Source organism: Rhea pennata, chromosome 9, assembly GCF_028389875.1.
Source record: "Rhea pennata isolate bPtePen1 chromosome 9, bPtePen1.pri, whole genome shotgun sequence".
In the NCBI taxonomy this organism is placed as follows: Eukaryota; Metazoa; Chordata; class Aves; order Rheiformes; family Rheidae; genus Rhea; species Rhea pennata.
Genome location: NC_084671.1, coordinates 16,414,576 through 16,434,865, shown reverse-complemented (window position 1 = coordinate 16,434,865; position 20,290 = coordinate 16,414,576). Strand labels below are relative to the sequence as shown.

General features: G+C 42.0%; 1 protein-coding gene across 2 annotated transcripts in view; it reads right to left on the bottom strand.

Moving 5' to 3' along the window:
- PLOD2 (procollagen-lysine,2-oxoglutarate 5-dioxygenase 2) overlaps positions 1-18,731 on the bottom strand; it is a 55,522-nt gene extending 36,791 nt beyond the window's left edge. For both annotated transcript variants that reach the window (XM_062582705.1, XM_062582704.1), the window contains exons 1-2: positions 18,375-18,731; positions 954-1,045 (exon numbers count right to left, since the gene is read on the bottom strand). In XM_062582705.1, the coding sequence (XP_062438689.1) occupies positions 954-1,045; positions 18,375-18,486 (204 nt within the window). In that variant the 5' untranslated portion in view covers positions 18,487-18,731. The remainder of the gene's footprint in view (positions 1-953; positions 1,046-18,374) is intronic.
- Between the last annotated feature and the right edge of the window lie 1,559 nt (positions 18,732-20,290).

Here is a 20,290-nt window from a genome sequence, read left to right as displayed (position 1 = left end):
AGAAACCCAAATGTTTCTCAGATGAAATAATTGGGAGACAACTGTAATTAGTGTCTTTCTTATTTATAGTTTTAACACTCTGCTAAACAGGCAAAAAAAAAAAAAAAAAAAAAAAGTAATACAACCTGTGATTCCCTAGATTTTTTCTTGCAGGATCAATTTGCGGGGAAAGTTTAAAAGAAAGTTAGGGCCCTCCTTTTTTCCCAGGGTCATGCAGAGGCCAACCTCAGGACGTGATATATCTAGACACCAAGCGAGGCAGGAAAGATTGGCAAGAGCGACAGAAACGTTTTGTCCTCTCAGAGAATTACAGGTTCTTGGAAAACACAATGCAACTTTACAGTTTTGTGATCCTCCCTCCTCCGCAGAAGGGATCCAGCCTCGTTTAAGGAACAAGGGGATGCACAAAGCCCTTCTGGCTGCCCGAGGACTGCCAGGACGACAGGGGTATTCACGCAGCTACTCAACAACTATGTAGCACTGCAAAACAAGGCTATATGAAACACATGAGAAAACCCATAGATGACTGAAGATACTAGGGGATGTTGGACCGCTTGGAATAAAAGGGAAAAACAGCAAAACTGATAATAATAAAACAATACATCAGAAAATTGTTGAGATTATGAAGGGTGAAAAAAAAGAAAGAAAGAAAGAAAGAAATACCTCTTCTTGATCACAGTAACTTTAACCTGTAAAATAATTTCAGGGTGGTGGAGGAAGCCCCCCCTCCTCAGGCACATTCAGAGCTGGGCTGGCAGGTGTACAACAGGGCCACCAGCAGGGTCACCTGCAGGGACACGTACAAGATGTCCCAGCCACCTCTGGGCTTTGTAATTTTTATTTTATTTTATTGCTTACCCCAATAGGCAAGCAAGCTAATGCAACTAGTTACTGCTGCACCATTTCTGTCTTCAGGCTGTAGAGTACGATTATGGCATGAAAATGTACAATACCTTTACTGTATAGTTGAAGTGCTTTGCAGTTTGCATGAATCGGTGAAAGCCATCCGTTTCTTTAGTTGCTACAGTAAAAACTAATAGGTTATCTGAGGGAGGGAAAAAAGGAACGTGTATTAATACATTTGCAGGCCACAGTTTATAACAAAAACATGCTGAACAGCACTGGACCAAGGAGCCTTAAGACTTGCATGTGTCCTGTTCAAAGACAGGCGGTGAATGGACTGCCCTGTTACAAACCTGAGACATCATCAAACAAGGAACTGCAAAGGATGAGGATCCCGTATTTAAAATTATCCTCAGGAAAAGGAAGCACAGAAATAGATTTATCATATAAATAATCAGCTCAAGAGATAAAAACAAAGCTAGTATGACTGCTAGACAGGAAGGACTCTTTGAAACCAAAATAACATATTACTCTTTGGTCTGAGCTAATCCTGCGAGCTCTTATCACGTGGCTGAATGATACTAGAGAACTTCACCCAACCTCAATAACTCTTAAAAGCAACAACAAGTGGAGTGACAATAAGTTTAATATTCTTGATAAAAAGAGGATGGAAAATCCAATGGGAACAGGTCCTCAAACAGGCTGTGCTTAGCACTTTCAAGCCCTTTGGCAGAGACAAAAAAGTGAGGCCCTTTGTTTTATTCAGAACATGGTGTCTATAAACTACACCAGTGCTCGTTTTGCCCATTTACTGCATACAAGCAAATGACTTTGCAACCAATTTCCTTTCCATATTCCAGGCTCTATCCCATATGCTGCATAATTGAGAGATGTAATTCAAAGCTATCAAAAACACAGGACCCCTATCCAACATCACGTATTTTAGTCAGACCAGCCTAGATCCCAGAGCACATTTCAGTTCCCCAATTTGGTCCGCGTTCAAGCAACAGCTGTTCTCTAAACACAGATCATGAAATCAATCCTTACAGAAAGTAAAATTAATCACTCCTAATGGGTATTCCAGACACAGTGCCTGTTGTTGCTTCATTTTCCCAGAAAAAGTCTGCTGGGTTTATCTTCACCAGCACTGTAACATTTGGTAAAGGTGGCTGCTGTGAAAAACATTCCCACTAATCCTTACCCTCTTTCACTAGCACAGACATAGCAGCCCTCAGACACGTGAGGCTTCATCATTGATGCATTTAAGTCAATCACTGCTTACCATTTTGTCTGGTTTGACACCAGAAAAATTAACATACTAGAAGATGTTCTACTTCCCTCTTTCTTTGTAGAAAAAGGGTATCTTATTAGTCACATATGCGATGCTCTGCAGCCACGTACCACGATGCTTCAGAGGGACCTCTGAGCAGTCAACCAAAAGCAGCAAAAATAGCTGTAGGAGAGCACAGAGCTTGCAGGCTATCATAAAAACACATTCTAAACTCCAATGAACATTTAAACTACATCTACTACAGATGTATTAAGCAACCTGTGGAGATTGATCTCAGGAGCCACTAATATTTTTTTCCACTGAAATCACAGAATCACAGAATGGTTGAGGTTGGAAGAGACATCTGCAGATCATCTAGTCCAACCCCCCTGCTCAAGCTGGGTCACCTACAGCATGTTGCCCAGGACCCTGTACAGACAGCTTTGGAACATTTCTGGGCAACCTCTTTCAGTGCTCAGTCACCCTCACAGCAAAGGAGTTTTTCCTCACATTGAGAGGAAACTTCCTGTGCTAAGTTTGTGCCCGCTGCCTCTTGTCTTATCGCTGCACACCACTGAGAAGAGCAAGAAGAGTCTGGCTGCATCCTCTCTACACTCCCTCCAAATACTTATAGACATTGATAAGATCCTTCCTCAATCTTCTCCAGCCTGAACAGTCCCAGTTCTCTCACTCTTTCCTCATAGGAGAAACACTCCAGTCTCTTAATCATGTTAGTAGCCCTTTGCTGGACTCACTCCAATAGCTCCATGTCTCCTGTACTGTGGAGCCCATAACTGGCCACTGTACTCCAGATGTGGCCTCACCAGGACTTCGGAGAGATGCAGGATCACCTCCCTCGATCTGCTGGCAATGCTCTTCCCAGTGCACCCCAGGATACCATTGGCCTTCTTGGACACAAGGGTACATTGCCGGCTCATGGTCAACTTGCTGTCCACCAGGACCCCTAGGTCCTTCTCCACAGAGCTGCTTTCCAGCAGGTCAGCCCCTCAGAAACAGTTAGATTCTGCACTAGTCAACAATAAGGCACTTCAATAACACTAAAATCCGGTCAGACAAGGGTCTACCAGTCCATGCAGGCATAAGTCCATACAAAAGGAAGAGCAAGCACATTCAGTACTTTCTGTGCTTACTCTCCCAGCTTCCACGTATTTCCAGTTTCAGGGTTTTTTTCTGAATCGGATGTGGTTTCTGTGTATTCTGAAACTTTTAATCCATTTCTCAACTTTGTTCTTATCTAGTCATCCCTTGAACTGATGTAAATGGTAAGCAGTAACAGCATCCACAGGTTTACTACCCACCCACAAAAAACAATCTTTTGTTTGTTCTGAACAGAGCCCCTACGCTTTTTTAGGTGATACTCCCCAAACTTTCCTACTGTAAAAGACAGGGAACAATTCATCTCTACCGGATCTCACTCCCATTCAGTTTTGCAGGCCTCTCATATTCTGCCTAAATTGTTTGTTGTTTATTTTTGCCCCTCTCCAAGCTGAACAGCCCTAGAAGACTTGAAGATTTTAACTGCCAGCACTGCTCAAACACACTGATGCTCTTGTAGGCAATATAGGGCAAAGATGAAAGTGGGAACACTTGAAACATTTTAGTCAATTCAGCTTGGACAACCAACAGACAGACCATTTTAAAAGCTGAAGTTCCTCCACCTTTTCCTCACTTAAGTGCTAGTAGCCTTTTGTAGAGCAAGAATCCAAAGAAAACCCTGTGAAAACTTCTTAAATGGACAGGAAGACACTCAAAGACGACTCTAGTGCAATGTATTCATAAATGCACTGACTCACAGATTGACATAAACACAGCAATAACATGTTAGGTCCAGAATCACTTCAATGATTCGGTAAGTTGAAAATCATTTATTTTAAAAGTAATGCAATCTAAAGTAATTCTACAGGAGTCACCACAGACTGGAGAAAGAACATAGTATCTTAGATCATGACTAAAACAGAACTGTAGACAGAGCTTGAATTTTTCTGTATGAAACATAAGCAAGTTATGATTAATATTTTCTTCAAGCCTTGCATTTTCGAATTAGAGGGAACTGGAAAATGTGATCATACCAGACTGCTTCACCAAGCCAAGTGAATCCATTATTGAAAGTTTCCTAGGTGAACTCTCAAGCACCAACTACAACCACAGAAGTCTGTTGTGGGGTAGACATATTTTACACCTACCCCTTCCTGAGAAATGTTAATGTCAAGGATTTCAAAATTGGTACTAGGCACAACATGATGTAATGACAAAATCTCAGCTGGATCAGATTAATCTCAGGGTTTTTTTTTCCCATTTGACTTGCTGACTGTGAAAAATATTAAACAAATATCCGTGTGCAGCTTGGCAAACACTAAATAACTATTATTCTTTATGAGCTACTATTATTCTTTATGAGCTACCATTATTCTTTTCTAACATAACGCACAATAATCCCATCTACAAATCGTTCCTGTATTTTGAGATTCACTATGCAGTCTGGTATATTATTATAGTTTTGTGGAATAGGAGATAAGAAAAACATGTGCTAAAGCAACCTGGACTATTCAAAAAACGGAGAAAGCTAGGCAGACAAATGATACAGTTTACACTGCCTTGAAACTAAAAGAACCAGTATTGGGCTTGCAGCCAATGAAGCCATTTATATAGGCTGCCTGAGTCAGTTTTGAAAACAGTCAAAACACAAACAGGAGGCTATTTTTATAGAGGTACTATTCTCATTGGAAATGTTTTCTTTTTAGTATACTTTCCAATGTTCCTTTCTTTTTATTTACAGATGCAGAGTTTTAAGAGGCCTTATTTCGGTGTCTTGGCTGCACTACTACAGGTAAGTGTAAGTGCACGTGGGTCCTTAAATAATTTTCAAGTGCAGCAGAATTTTCAAGTGCTTTTACCCTGTCTGTAGGGTGCTTGGGGAGTCACTGCGAAGTGTACTGATTTAGTTACCTGCACATATAAATAGGGTATTATTAATCAAATGAGGAAAGCAGCACCCTTCTAGCTAATAAGATATTACAAAAACATTAATGCGATTCACATAAGCTCCTATTGCTTTATTTAGATGCAAGTGATAACCTGCAGCACGCTTCACTGGCAGAGTTCCCCTGAGCACAGTGTGAAAGGTGTTCGTTCCTTCCTGTGTCAGAGAGCACTCCTCTGACCACCAAACATTTCTGATAATTCCTCCTTAACCCTTTAACCACAGTCGCTTCGCAAGGTCTATTCCTCATTTGCTATATTTACGTACAATATCCCCTCAAAGGCAGCGGCACCATTTGTGACTAATCAATGCAAATCCAAAGCGACTTCCATGAAGTCGCAAGAGTATAAATATTTTGCAAGTTAAAAAAAAAAAAAAAGAGAGAGAGAAAGAAAAGGAAAAAAAAACATATAGCAGGTGAGAAAGTTCAGTCACGTTATGTTTTGATTTCCGACGGGGCTGGGCCGCCCCGTTGACGTGGTGCGGCTGCCAGCGCGGCACGCACGCTTGAGCCGTCCGCTCCAGCTCCGCTGACCCCGCTCCCGCGAGCCGAGGACACGCGCTCCCTCCTCCCAAGGGGATTTTCTAACTTGCAGTAACATCACCCTCCAAACGGATCCGAAATAAAGTGCACGGCAGGCGGCCGCAGCCCCGGCGCGGCCCCCCGCTGCTCCCCCGCCGGCGGCGGCCCGTCGCTCACTGGAGGGGATCAGCGCAGGCACAGGCGGTCTGCGTTACACGGAAATACAAGCCCTGCGCTCAGGTTCAAAAGGAAGGCAAGAAAAAAATCTCTGAAGAGCTTCATGCCAGATACAAGGGTGTTGAAGTTATTACAAGGCAATTATTCCGGACAGCTTTCTGATAGTCACATTCACAAAAACAGCTGTTCTGTTTTGAAAACAAGCCTGAGAGTGAGCATTTTACCAAGAAAAGTATATCCAGTGACAAACAGAATTTTTAATTTATTTTCAAAATGCAAATTAGTACCTTTAGTACTCCGGGTGTGAAGGACAAGACTGCACATAGAGTGCAAACAGTGTATTAGGAATCCTAATGAAGGTTTAGGGAAACATCTCATTCCTTTACTCAATCTTTTGTGCCGCTACATACAGGGATTTGACTGCATCATAAATATTTATTTCCAGAAGTAAGAACTATAATCCAGAGCCTTTGTCTTCAGTGATTCCACTGGCAAGGTCTCAGCTAGGAAGTAACATGACAGGACTGTTTTAAGTAGCAATGACCTCTTTCCTTGTACCTTGGCAAAGAGATATGCAAATACCACTAGTCATTCCTTGCCATTCGCACACCCACATGTTTCTTATTTATCTTGAATGAACACAGACAGAGATTACTACATAACTTCTACCAAGGGCTGTGGGCACTTGTACAGTAGCTTTAGAGCAGCCAAAACTGAGGATATTGCTCACATGCACTGTGGAGCCGACGCTCAGTCCTTGGATTCAACCCCTGGGGACTTATCTGGAGTAGCTGTAAGGTCAGAGGACATCCGTGCACGGTGCTGCATTATGCCATGGAAATCTCACCCTGTCTGTAAACATAGTTGCTTATAATGATAAGCAAATGATTCCTAGTTCTTGGAGTAGGGCTTGTTCTGTGTTCTAGTGTCTATATTAAATACAGCCGACTTTTCTGTTTGCAGATTACACCCTGCCCAGAAATTCTCACTAGAAGAACAACTGTGCAAGTTGTTGTTTTTCAATCTGTGCAATCCTCTCCACTTAAAAGAACACAGGACATGGAGCTCACAAAATAATCTGCCAGCGGTTCCCAGCAAACAAATGAACACGTTGCAGGAGCCAAGGGAAAAAGGACTGGGAATTGGTAGTGTAAGAGAAAAAACACTATTAAACATATAAACACACATGCACACTGACATAGAAAGGCTCAAATACTAAAATTCTCCAGGGAGCGCAAAGTAGTTACCTCTGACAACATGGCCTTAAACTAAGGCATAGGCCAGGAATATACTGGAAGAGAAAAGGCAGACAGGTGCATTTGAGTAAAATTATTGAGCTATCTAGTCACTGGCTTTCAGTAGAAGCTGGCCTTCAGATCACAAGATGGGAGAGAGAGAGAGGATACAGTTTTCCACAAAAATAGACCGGATTTAGCTTGCCTTTATGTCACATGAGTGTTCTCCATCACTGGAAAGATGCACTAAAATGCAATACAACTGAACAGGTGTTCTCAGTCTAGAAACCTCCTCTTAAACGTTCCTTGCTACTGTGGTTTTGACATGTGACAGAGTAAACTAACCAAGCAGAAGCAGTCAGAGTGATACGAACCAGCCCTCATTAACTGCAGACTTCCAATCCAGTTTCCATTACCAAAGACTAACTGAAAAAAAAATGTTTGTTTTTTGGATAAAAGCTTTTGATATGCTTGTTTATTCCCAGAGACAGGCAATTGACCCCACGGACAACCATCTGAAACGTGTGCAAGTCCTACTCAGCCCTGCAGCTTTCCCATCCACTCTCAGTCCCCACAGAGACTGGAACCAGAAGGCAACCAGCAGCCAAAATTGACGACATTCTTGACAAATTCTATTTTATTTCCTTGTGCGCCTCACCCAGAGTACCTAGTAATCTATAAAATCCCCATCCTGAAGTGGGGGGGGTTGGATAATTAGCAATTTGCTCCATCTTCCCTGTGCCCATAAAAGGAGAACATTTCTATGCCTAGAAGGACGAATGGAAAGTCCTGAGCTACATTTTCAAAACAGATGCTTGTACACCAGAATCAGGTCCTGCTGGATGCTTTCCAGCATGTCACCAGCCCTGTTTACAGCACATGCAATTTTACTATCGTTGCCCTGATAAGCATATTTACTACAAGTTTGAGTCAGCAAATGAGGACAGCAGTGGCCAGAGCTCTTCAGCTGTATCCAGGGCAGCTGGCAGTGTGCGCAGACGTGAGCTACAACCAGGATTCAAGATGCAGAATTTCTCAGAACTTCTTAAGACTGATAAAGATTGGAGGAATGTAACTTTATCCAGTATCTAATAATAGCCTGTAACACTATAAATAACTTCATGTAATTCCTCTAACAGATGAATTACATTTCTGGAAGATATCCTGGAAAACGTAAAATATTCTACGGTATCTTCTGAACAAGGCAAAATTAACTGAAATACAAACAAATGGCTGATTTAAAGCCTTTTGGAAAATATCTTCTTTTTAAATTTCAATTCCTCTGTTTTCTCCATAAAATTAAATTGTACATATCAATCTGAGTTCCCAATTAATTCCAAAGCTATAAAAGAATTTAAGTGAAGGCACTACAGGACTGAAGCCCATAATAGTACAAAAGCATTCAAAAAACTGAAAAAGATCCTTGGGCTACACAATATTGTATGATGTCATTGCTTCAACAGGTATGGCAATCAATTCTCTTCTCATGCAGTTTCCATGTCTTTATTAAAAGCAACTCTTTCATAGGCTTCTAAGTTCTATAGATAGCGACAGGGTCACCTGTGTTGTCAAAAGCAGCTTCCTTTCTCCATTTATACTGACTCAGACATTACATAAAAAATTCCAAGAACTGCTAACCCAGTCGAAAAGTTGAAATGTCAAAGATCACTTTCAAAATCCAGATTCCTAGCATAGCATGAGCTTGCATTTTACTTATCACTCAAGAAAGTATTAGACTTCTGAAAAGGAAATGAAAGTTTTTTCCTGTAAATAAGAGTTATAGCCCAAAGTTAAGACTCTAAATTAAACAAAACTTTTGAAAATCCATACTGTGAAAAGAAGCCAACTGTTGGAAATAGGAGAAATCCATTTTATGCAATACAACCATGATAAGTTGTATCTATGTACATATACTTAGCATAATTCAGCAACAGACGTAGAAGATCTTAAGTATACACTGTGATAAATATGAACTTTAAACATACAGATCTACACAGTGCCAGTTTATATGATGTCTGTATGATCAAACAATGTAGCAAGCCAACAAAAATTTCTAATTTGACATAAAGGGGCAAAAGAATAGAACTACATCACAGTCAGGTGGTTCCTTCCCCCAAAAGGATTCTTGAAAAACACGAGCATGTGCAGAAATAGCAAGCATGGTCTTTTATCCCAGCAAAGAAAGAGGAGTGCATTGCACTCCAATAGGGAGAAAGATGGCTTATGCATAGAGAATATTACTTCATATTGAGCAGCTCTGATTTTTTTTTTTTTTTTTTTTTTTTTTAGCTTTGATTTTTATTTTAAAAAGATGACTTCTGTTCCACAGGGAACATTTTGCAGCATGCCTCTACAGATCCCTCTACTGTTTCCAAGAGATAAAGAATAGTTTCAACATCCAATAATGATAGCCATAAACACCCTTTAAGACTGCATCCTCTGCAACTTAATATCATGGTTGAAGTGCTGTTAAAAAATATCCACAGAGAAGAGACAAAATATGCTCAAAAGAACCTCATTAAAGATAAAGGAAGTGATAAGATTTAAAAGAAAAGATGACATTAGAATTAACAGATAATAAGTTAAGAAAAAAGTCAGGGGTTGTCCAAACACATAGTATATATTGACCGCTTCCTGCACCAATACACATGTATTTGTGAGAGAGATGGATCCGTTACAGCCAAGGCTTCTAAGATTAGGGCTATATTCTGAAAGAGGAGGTCAGGCCATTTTCCCCTATATTACAAACTTCTTAATAATCGCTGTGCTTCAATACAAAATGCCTTACTGCAAAATACAAACAGTAGCCTAAATATCTACTTAATTTCCAGAAAACAGATGTTTACCTTTTTGATGGTATAAGTATAGTTATTCCTGAGCTAAAGATGATGCACAGGCACCACCTCTGCCACCAGCTGATCCTCAAAATGGTTCCATTTACAGAAAAAAATAATACTGTTGCTTTTAAACTGCTACAAGCTACACTGGCAGTTTGCGACCTCAGCTGACACCTATGATTATCAGGGATCACCCAAATGCCAGGATGTCCATGGATACCCCTACCTGCTTTTCTTCAGGTAGATTTGGAGACTCTGCTGAAATGACAGAGCAATAGATAACGGTAACAAGACTCCCAGCACCACTCCTAGCCAGAGAACCATGACTGGTAAAGATAGAAAGCTTTCAGAAGCTGTATACAAAAAGATATATCCGAAGCCAGGTTCAGATCCTTTAGATGGCTTGTACCATTGCAACTTTCTCAGCAACAATAAATGTTGCCTGTCAAAGGTACTCCCTCTACTCCTGTTTTTTTTAAAGGAACTGGATTAGCAGAAATGCATGCTTATATTAAACAACTGTTGCTCCAAGTTGTCTCATAATACAGAGCTTGTAAGAGGTTTGTATTTGCTAATACATTCTCTCCAAACAGGATACCAGTAGTTTCATTTTCTAAATTTTTCTGTTAACTGAATCCAAACTGAGTGTTCTCCAAGATCTAAAAAAAAGTAATTACACCATTAATATCCAAGTTCTATTATTCTAAAAAGTCATCCACAATATAAACCCATTTCTGAAGAGGTGAGCAGTGTTTCAACAACTGTGCATTTAGAAAATCTGAAGTCTGTTACAAAAACAGTAAAGCTTTCTCATGCAAAGAAATTTCTTTTAATTAGCAGCCCACAGGGATGCTAGCAGGCACTTCCCTCTTTCACATGTTCTGACACAAACTAAAAGCAAGTGTTCTCACTCACTTCCTATTTTTTAACAACATCAGTTCTGATGTCACATAGTTGCTGCATCTAAAATGCTTACAATGAAAAATGATAAACTGTTGAATGTATCCAGTTCAAAAAAAATAGTAATAATCTTGGGTCACATAGCTGTACCGAAATAGAGCGCCTGCATCAGAAGTAAGCAAGAGAATCTATCAACCACTGAACTAGACACACAAACAGGAACTAGAACAGCATCAGGTACCGTTATCTATTCTCAAGTACCCATGCCTGTCTCCATAGCCTTTTTTTTTTGGGGGGGGGGGGGGTTTCTTAATGCAAGATCTCATGAACAGCTACATCACAAAAGAAATGGTAAAACAGGCTTTATCTGAGTGAATACTTTCTCTGTGTATATGTGCATATATACACACTTTTAGACATAAAGATTAGCAATTACTCATAATATCAATACATAACTGCTCTTTAGAAAATATTTTAAAGTTAAATCTGTCTGAGCTTTTTTAATGTAGTGGTATTGAATGTACAGTCAACAACAGCTCATTAAGACCTGTATGTGCAGTCATCAATCAACAGTGTTAGTCACAAGTGCAACGCTGGCTGATGATTAGGCCAACATTCACTCGAATGAAAGATTTCCTCATTTTAATAGCTGAGCAAAACCAGATGCAAGCAGCAGTAGTCTCTGAGAGTTTTTCCATCAGCTGCAATGGACTTGGAGGAGACCCTGTTTACTGAACCGGTAATTCTATAGCAAAGTAAAGATAAGACACATTCCTTAGCTCCTAGATAAGCAAAAAAAAAAAAATGTTTGTAAATGACATCATTGCAACGCATGAAGCAACTTCTCCAAAGGAGCTAACTTTCTGACAAGCAGGAACCAGACCGGGTTACAGCACTTCATTAGTGCCCAGATAGTAACTAAACCGCAAAAATCTGTTTGAGAGGGGGAGTGGATGGTGTCACTCCGTGGGCTGGGTCTTGCTCAGATGCCCCGACTGGACGGCCCTGCTATAAACTGTCATCATGGCTCTGCTTCAGAGAGCGGGACACAATTAGCATCAGCTGTCTAAGTGAGAAAGTTTACTCAGCTTCTGTCTTTTAGTAGTCTTGCCCTCTGTGCCTCTCATAAATACGTATCTAGAGAAGAGCACGCTTCTTAAGCTACTATTCAGCAAACCCAGCTGTTTCAACAAAAGCGGTCACACACAAACATTCCTAAAGCTTGTTTTCATATTGCTAATCTATCAATGAACGTCAGCTGTGAAGATCTGACATAATGTCTTTACTTAAGAAATGAGAAATCGGAGCTGGAATTGGAGGTGTCCTGAAGACCTGTAATTTCCCTTCATATCTTCACGACAGTTCACACTGTCAGAAGATGCTCCCATCCAGATTAATCAGTTCTTTTGAAAAAAGGCGCCTTACAATTTTACCAGCTGGCTCTATTTCTAGATACTGGACACCTAAAATTCTCTCATCTCTGAAATCCGATTCTGACTTTTAACTAGTTGAACAGAAACACAGACCAGGCAACCCTAGCAGGACAGAAATGCACTTTTCAAAGAGCCCTTTTTTCTCTGTGAATGAATGGCTTAAAGCTCCACACTTGTTAGAAAAAGGTATTTGCCTCTAGCAAGTCAGTCCTTCAAATCATTAAACAGCACCGATAAAAAAAAAAAAACTTATCCTATTCTATTGCTGACACAAAATATAATGACGTGTGTAATGTATGAAGTATATTCCAAGATTATTTTAACATCAGATAAAATCCTGGGCTAGCAACTCAGATACTTCAGTTAAAATGTTTATGGCCCTGATTGTGATCCCACACTAAGTTATGAGCAATGATTTCACAGTAATATAAAACAGAACTATTAAAACTGCTTATGAGTATAGCCTAAGGAATTCTTTATTGTATTAGAGTTTGGTGCTAGCTACAAAAAAAAAGTTAATCTGATTTCTATTTTTTTGCAAAAAAGTCAAAAAATTGCAGAAGCGATTCTATCAGATACTGATTGTTTTCTGCACAGTAGACTTCAAGGAGAACCTCTAATGGGCCTCTATATTAATAGTTAGACCCAGAGGCACAGAATTAATTCTCCAAAGAATGGCACTTAAGCAGCAATCTTTTTTTTTGTTTGTTTAGCATTTGTCTGTGCTTATCTTACAGTTTTTGTTTGCATACCTCTCCCTGCTCAAATTCTTGCGTTAATTATAAATATTACATATGCCAGCTTCAAAAACAATATCTGCAGTTACATTTGGAGAGTCAGCATTAACATCAAAAAAAGGACTTTTTTTCACCATCCCATATCTGTTCTCTAATAAAATCCACAGTGGATCTTGTATCTTTTAAATGGAGAAACCTTAAGAGACTTTCATATGATAACCCCTTAGAGGCAGTGGATCAACCAGTAAAATAAAACAGTTTTCTTCAAAGTTGTCCTATGCAATGTTTCAAAAGCCAAGGCAGAGTTCCACTACTTAGCCCTAATCTATTAAGGAAGTTGGCCTGTAATTACTTTATACTCCAACACAAAAATAGCCATGTCTTAAAATAAATTTTACAGTAAACCACAGTATCTTTAATTTTGGTTTGAATAGAAACTGAATGAAACAATCAAGTATTTCATCATTAATCTGAATATCTCAATAATTAGCAGGTATCTGTTTCCGCACCCACACTGCTGAGTTGGAATCAATATAATTACAACATATTTAAAAAAACCAAATACACTGAACATGAAAAAGCCAGACTACTCTGAAGATCATCAAATAAAAAAGACTTACTCTGTTTCCTTAGTGGGCTTGTGGTTTGTTTGTTTTTTCCTCTGCCTACAAATTGAAAAAGGAACTATAGCTCCTGACAAAAAGGAATGCCTGTGATCAACCAGCTATTTTACATAGTTAGTTTCTTCCTGACTAGTATAATCCATATTTTGTCAACCGAGTTCTATTAAAGCACCTAAAGCTACTTGTAGCGTAAAACTGTGCTTACAAGTATGTGTTACTTGATGATTAAGTGTTCTTTATGCAACACAACTATATTACCTATGACATTCCTATACATCGAGACACATTCCTACTACTGATCTGTTTGGTCAAGTTCTGCTTTGTGCTGGAGGGAACTACACTTGTTGTTAAAATTAAAAAAGTACAGAAATTATTCTTCACTTTAAACTCACTCTCCTCTTTGCAACTGGTCCCTCAAGAACTACAAAAAGCTGACATTTTAAATAAAAGAAAGAGATGTCCTTATTCTGACCATGCCTGCCCTTCACGGGAAGGGAGTTCACTTGGGCAGTATGTAAAGTAGTTGGTATTTTAAGAGACACTAGCAGTTCTACGCAAACGAGAGACTTTGTTCAGGCACTGTAATAATGCTATTCAACAAGAAAACTTAATGGTTCCCTATTAAGAGCCAGAGTCACTTTTTGCTTAAATAAGGAAATGTGAAGGAAAAATATAAGAACTTCTAGATATAAATCATGACTCTCCTGAACTATGTAATTAATGCAAGGGATTACTGAGAAATCTGTTAACCACTTTTGTTAAACTGTAACTGAAAACTGTTAGTTTACATCCTGGACAGGAAAGTCCTTCACACAAAACCTCCCCAGCTCAGACAATGCAGTGATCGTTCCACTGTAACTTTTCACAGTAATTTACAGAATCAAATATTGATGATAAACCTTATACCTGCATTATTTTTTCCTGATTTAAGCAGAAATGTATTTTATGGTCAAAATTTCAGTGCACTAAAATACTGTAGATACTACCTGCAGTAGTGAGGATAGAAGCATGTATCGCATCCACCGCTGTGGTCTAGCTCCACAGCCTAATTTTCTCCTCTACCTTTCCACTAAGGCAAAGTCTGGCCAAAAAAAATTCCTCTAAAATGACTTTTATTTTCCAACTCTGATTGACATCATGCAGCCTCTATATTAGGAACTACAAACAACTCAAATTACCAACTCAGGAAATACCTTCAAGGACAACAGTATTTTCAAGGGGAAAATACATGATGGAAAAGCAACTGCTGCTTTGCACCCCCAATACCCATGCCCGCTTACTTCCAGCTAATTTCCAACACACACAGCACTACCCACTGTTTCATTGGCTATTCACCATCTAAAAGCTGTAACCTACTGCATCTAAGCAAGCAGTCATTATATTTGAAGTGGTGCACACGGTATCACAAAAATTAACGCACGCTTCCTGGATGTTCAGCATGAAGATGCCCTTCTAGGACACAGGTAGCCCAAATTCAGTTGCTTGCCACATATGGCCCTGGCTAAGCTGCTTGCTCTGTCTCTGTATCCACACCTCGCCACTGAAAAGGGGGTGACAGTGCTGTCCTGGAGTCCTCCAAAGCGCACAAAATAAAAAGGCACCAGCCTCCTAGGGAGCTAGAGGAGCTGTAGCACCTTTGCCTGCCTCTACCTCCTCCTCACCTGCTGCAGTGTCAGGAGCACTGATGTTTCCAACATCCTTTCACAGTTTTTTAGTGCAGTTTTAGATAGCGTGGTGATAAGCCGGAACAAAAGTATCAGCAGAGAAGCAAAATACGAAGGAAAATCGGGAGGAGAGACTCCCTCCAGGAGTCCTGCAGGGCCATGCTTAGGGCCACTCCTCCATCACATGGGCTTAGGCTTTCCACACTGTTAGTAAAGATAGGCAAGATGGTTAAATGACCAAATTCCCTTGTACGCACACCAAAGCTGCTGCAAAGCAAAAAAAAAAAACTATAAATTGCTTAATGTCTGGCCCAGAGATCGCTTTGACGAGGCCCCAAAAGGCAACAGTAATTGCAGTAATACGTGCTGTATCTTCAAGTGAATCCTTGCAGCACTAAACCAATAAGTTACTAATGTTTGAAGCAACTTCCAACCAGCACTTGAACTAGATTTACCCTACATGAATACCAGGATGGAAGGGCTGCAACAGCCCTTGTAAACCATCCCGTAAGTTCTCAGAGCCCTTAGAGAAGGGAAAAGCTTTCCTAATAAACCCTCTCCATCGAAAAAAACCCTTCCCACCAGCAGCCCGTGCACCACGTGTACTTTGGGAACGCACAGGGGTGGGCAGGGAGCTTCGGGGCCCAGCTCAACGCCTGCAAATGCCCAGTGGTTGCAGCCTGCAGCCCTACAGCGTCAGCGCCGCAACTCCACCAGCCACCGCCAAGCCCCAAAGCCGCGAGTAAGAACAGCAGTTGTTTCTCAAAGGATGACGAATTTCTTTTCCGTTCCCTCTCATCGCCTTCCGCGCCGTGTTATGTGATGAGATATATGTATTTAGTAAGTATGGTGGAGCAGAAACATTTTAATGCTGCTGTTTTAACACTGAAACTGCTCTTTTTTTTGTCCACACAGGAGTCTGAGCACCAGAAGTTTTCAGAATTTAATAGTATTCTTTTCTGTTACGTTTGACATGTTAAGCGGAGACGGAGGGAGTTCTGCAAACAAAGCTTGCCCCAGCCGCACTGACAGCTCGTTACTTGAGAAACGGCCTTTTTTTTTTTTTTTTTTTTTTTTTTTTGAGAAAAGCCATGAAGTCTTATTAAAGAATAAAGGAAGATGGAGCTTGGCAGTCAGTTTTAGACACTCCTGTTACAGCTGGCATCTGAAGTAAGCAAAACTCATCAACCACTTTAAAATGCAACAGCCAAGTAGCACCTTTTACACCAAGTTACACAAAGAATCAATAGCCTAAAAATTAAACTCCAGTTTTCTAAAATGGAGGCACACAGAAGTTTGTCCCCTTCCAAGCAATAGAAGAGAGTCAAGGATGACACAAAGGGTTAAAACGGGAATTAAAACCCAGTAACAGAGCAAGCGATGGCTGGGGGTCAAGAAATTGCTTAAGGAGCAGTTTAAGTCAGCAGTCTGCTATGATTCAGTACAGACTACTAGTGTTTAAACTAAAAAGATTCAGGATTTTCTGTGGGACTGTATTAAGTGTATTAATACTTTCCAATAATGTAATTTGCATAGTATAAGACTTACTACTTTATGAACTACTTCACGGACACAGAGGTCCTTACTGTTGACTTGCTAGATCACACGGTGCTGTACCCACCGCTCTGAATTAAGCGTCGTTTGCTTTTCACACCTTCGATCACTAGCAAGGCTTTAAAGTAATGCAGCTGACGTCCAGTAAAAATGTACATCGTTGCTACGCTAGCTATTAGCTTATATCAGCTTGAGAGCTCACATTTGAAATACTTAAGCCAAAGAATCTATTACGCGAATAGGTATTTTATAGAAAGTAACTGTGCTTGCAATAGCAGCAAGCATAATTGCCCGAGCAGCTTGCCTTACAATCTCGCTGCCCGGAGTACAAAACCAGCAGCTCAACGTTTTCCTCGGAACACGTTACAGTAGGCGAGACTCCCGAAGGGCAGCAACGGCTGAAACCGTAACGCTGCCTCGCACGCCCCTGACGGGCTGCAAAGAACAGCACGCACAGGTCAACTTTGAAACAAAATCCTGTAATGGTGAGAAACTGCAGTCTGTTAAGAAAATTGGAGAACAAGCAGCTCCCCAAGTCTGGTGACATCATCTTTTTTTTTTTTTCTCACGTTAGTTACCAAGCATGGCAGCAGACTTCCCATCAAAAGTAAAATTTGTTGACAAAACTTGTTTCTTGTAAAATGAAGTTTCCTTCTGCGCACCAAGAGAAAATGTAGCTAGACATTAAAAATAACTTGATTACATCTTGAGTATACAAGACAAGTATTAAAACCATTTTATTACCATTTCACATGGTAATAATCTAGTGAGATAGAATATCCTTTTATTTCTAGAGTGGAAATCAGAAATATATTCTTAAAGCAACATTAGAGCAGGAAATATGTTTCGACATATAATTTGACATGCATGTGTTTGGAAACCTCTCTCTGAGAGAATTTCCTGTACACATCCCTTTATTTTACATGCTGAAGATAAAATTCCCATTTTCTGGCTCTTTGAAACAAAAGTGCCTACAAAATGCAGTAAGTACTGAAGTCTCCAGCTCACTTTCACAAGCAGCAGGAAACTGTTGGAAGTCACTAAAGCTGAAGAAGTAGCGAACGACCATACAGTTTTTCCCAGCCTTAGGAAAACCATGTCTATCAACACCTTGTCATAGGGGAAAGGAAGAAAGAAAAGGAGAAAGGGAGAAAGGCAGGGACGCTGAGTGTCCACTGAGGAATCTCTCTCTATATATATATACATATTTTTTTAATGGGGTTGTGCATGTATTTCTGCATGACTCACTCCGGTGAGTTAAAACAGTTCCAGCCAACTGCTTCCTCCAGACAACAACCTGAGGAGCCGTGCCCCGCAGCCCCCCGCGGAACAGCTACGCGCGCGGGCGCCGCAGCCCCCCGCGCCCCCTTCCCCAATCCCTCCCGAGGCCCCCGCGCCCCCCAGACGCTGCCCGCGAGCCGAAGGAGCGCCGGCAGAGCGCGGGGTGGGGGGAGCCCCGAGGGAAGAGAAGGAGGGGACGAGGCAGCGCCCGCTCCCCGCCGAGGCGGCGGCGGCACAAAGGGGCCGCGGGGCCCCGCCGCGAGCATCCGCACCCCCCGCTCCGCGCTGCGCCTCACCTGCGGGGCCGGGGCCGGGGCCGGGCCCGGGGCTCCGCTCCGCCGCCGCCGCCAGCGCCAGCAGCGGCAGCGCCAGCAGCAGGCGCGGGGGCCGGGCGCTGCTCCCCGCCATCTTCCGCACCCGCCGGCCGCCCGCCGCTCCCCGCGCCGCCAGCCTCCCTGCAGGGTCGGAGGGAGGAAAGCAAAAAAGGGGGGAAAAAAAAGGGGGGGGAGAAGCAGCAGTATTAGTGCCCCCGCCGCCGGCTCCTCCTCTGCGAAAGGCAGGAGGCGAGGGGCGCCCCCGCGCCGCCTCTGCACGGGCAGCGCCGGCGGCCGAACAAGAGCCGCTTGCTGCCGCCGCCGCCCGGGGAGGCAGGGAGGGACGGCACGCAGATGGAGCAGGGATGGGGAAAGGCAGAGCATGGGGCGGGCGGGCGGCCAGGCCCCGCCCCGCCCCGCCCCGGCCCGGCCCGGCCCGGCCCGGCCCGCTCCGCCCCGTGTGCGCGGCGCTGCGCATCCCGGCGCGCCGCTGCCCCCGCCCGCGCCGGCCGTCCCGGCCAGGTCAGGGGCTCTGCTCGCTTCCTGCTGTAACGCTTTGGCCGTGGTTTAATTTGCCTCCTTGCCAACCCCGATAAGTGTCTTCCTGAAAATTTAATTGCGCCCTGCAGAGTGCGAGCGACTGAAGCCAGCGCCCGGGGAGCCACAAAAGCAACCGAAACCCGTGGGGTGGCGGCGGCCACGCTGCGCTTCCCGCCTCTGCGTGGCTGGCAGAGCCGTCGGTCATCCCCGTGGTCCAGTGTTCAGATTTTCACAACAAAAACGCGGTTCATTGGCCTACTCTTAACGCACAAAGCTGTTACGCGTTTTTTCGTTGAAGAAACAGTAAAAGTCGAATCACCAAATAAGAAGCACGAGGGAGATGAAGATGTACTTCCTCACCTTCCCCTTTTTCCCTGTTGTGATACAAGGTGTAGTTGAAAAACTACTATAAACAATAGCTTAAATGTTAGCAATTCATGTAAAATTATTAAAAAACAGATGGCAGCCTATTGAAATCTGTGGAGTTCTACGCCCTGAGTAAGTTATTTGAGGACCAACAGCATAATCCAAAAATTACTGCTGAAAGCAGGATTCACATGCTTGAGATTCGCTTGCATTAATGTCATCTAGGCGCCTCATTTGAAAAAAAAAAAAAAAAAACACTTTAATGGCTCTGTGGAGCCATTTGGAAGCTTTTTGGAGCCCTAGGAAAAAAAGGGGGAAGAAGAAGGAAAAACCTGATCTGAATATTGCAACGATAAGAACTGGAGCCTAGCATGGAAACCAAAACGTGTGTTATGTGCCCATATCCTTTCTACAGTTAACTGGAAGAGTTAATTCCTTGTGGGCCAGTCAGCATGCACAGCAGGGACAGAGGCAGAGTAAACCAAAATAAAAGACTATCGGTCCGAGGTCCCAACAGGCACCTAGAAGCTCCCAGAAGGCCCCTGAAGTAGAAATTGTGAAACAGTAAAAGTGAACTAATGCAGCTGCACTTGCTGACATTCGAAAAGACCCTCTAGTTTTTGGACAATTGCTCATGACCTACTTTCTCCTGCCACTTCTGTCAGGCCTTCAGGGATTCACCAGAGAACAAATACCTTTTGAGAGCAGACAGTATGATCATTTATGCACACATCATAAACAACCTCTGCTCACCCTTCCAAAAATCAGCACTACTGCTGCTAAGCAACTTAAGACTGCATTATCTGAAAGTGAACAATGTCATGATTGTGATGATATCACAAGGATTTGTATCCTAACTTAAAAAAACATACAAAATTCAAATAAGAAATTGGGCCTATGAAAAGCAAAGATGTTACAGCTATAGTTATAAGGTAGAAAAGCAGATAAGCAAGTATTTTGAAAGAGGTCCTAGACAGATCCAGCCTCCATAT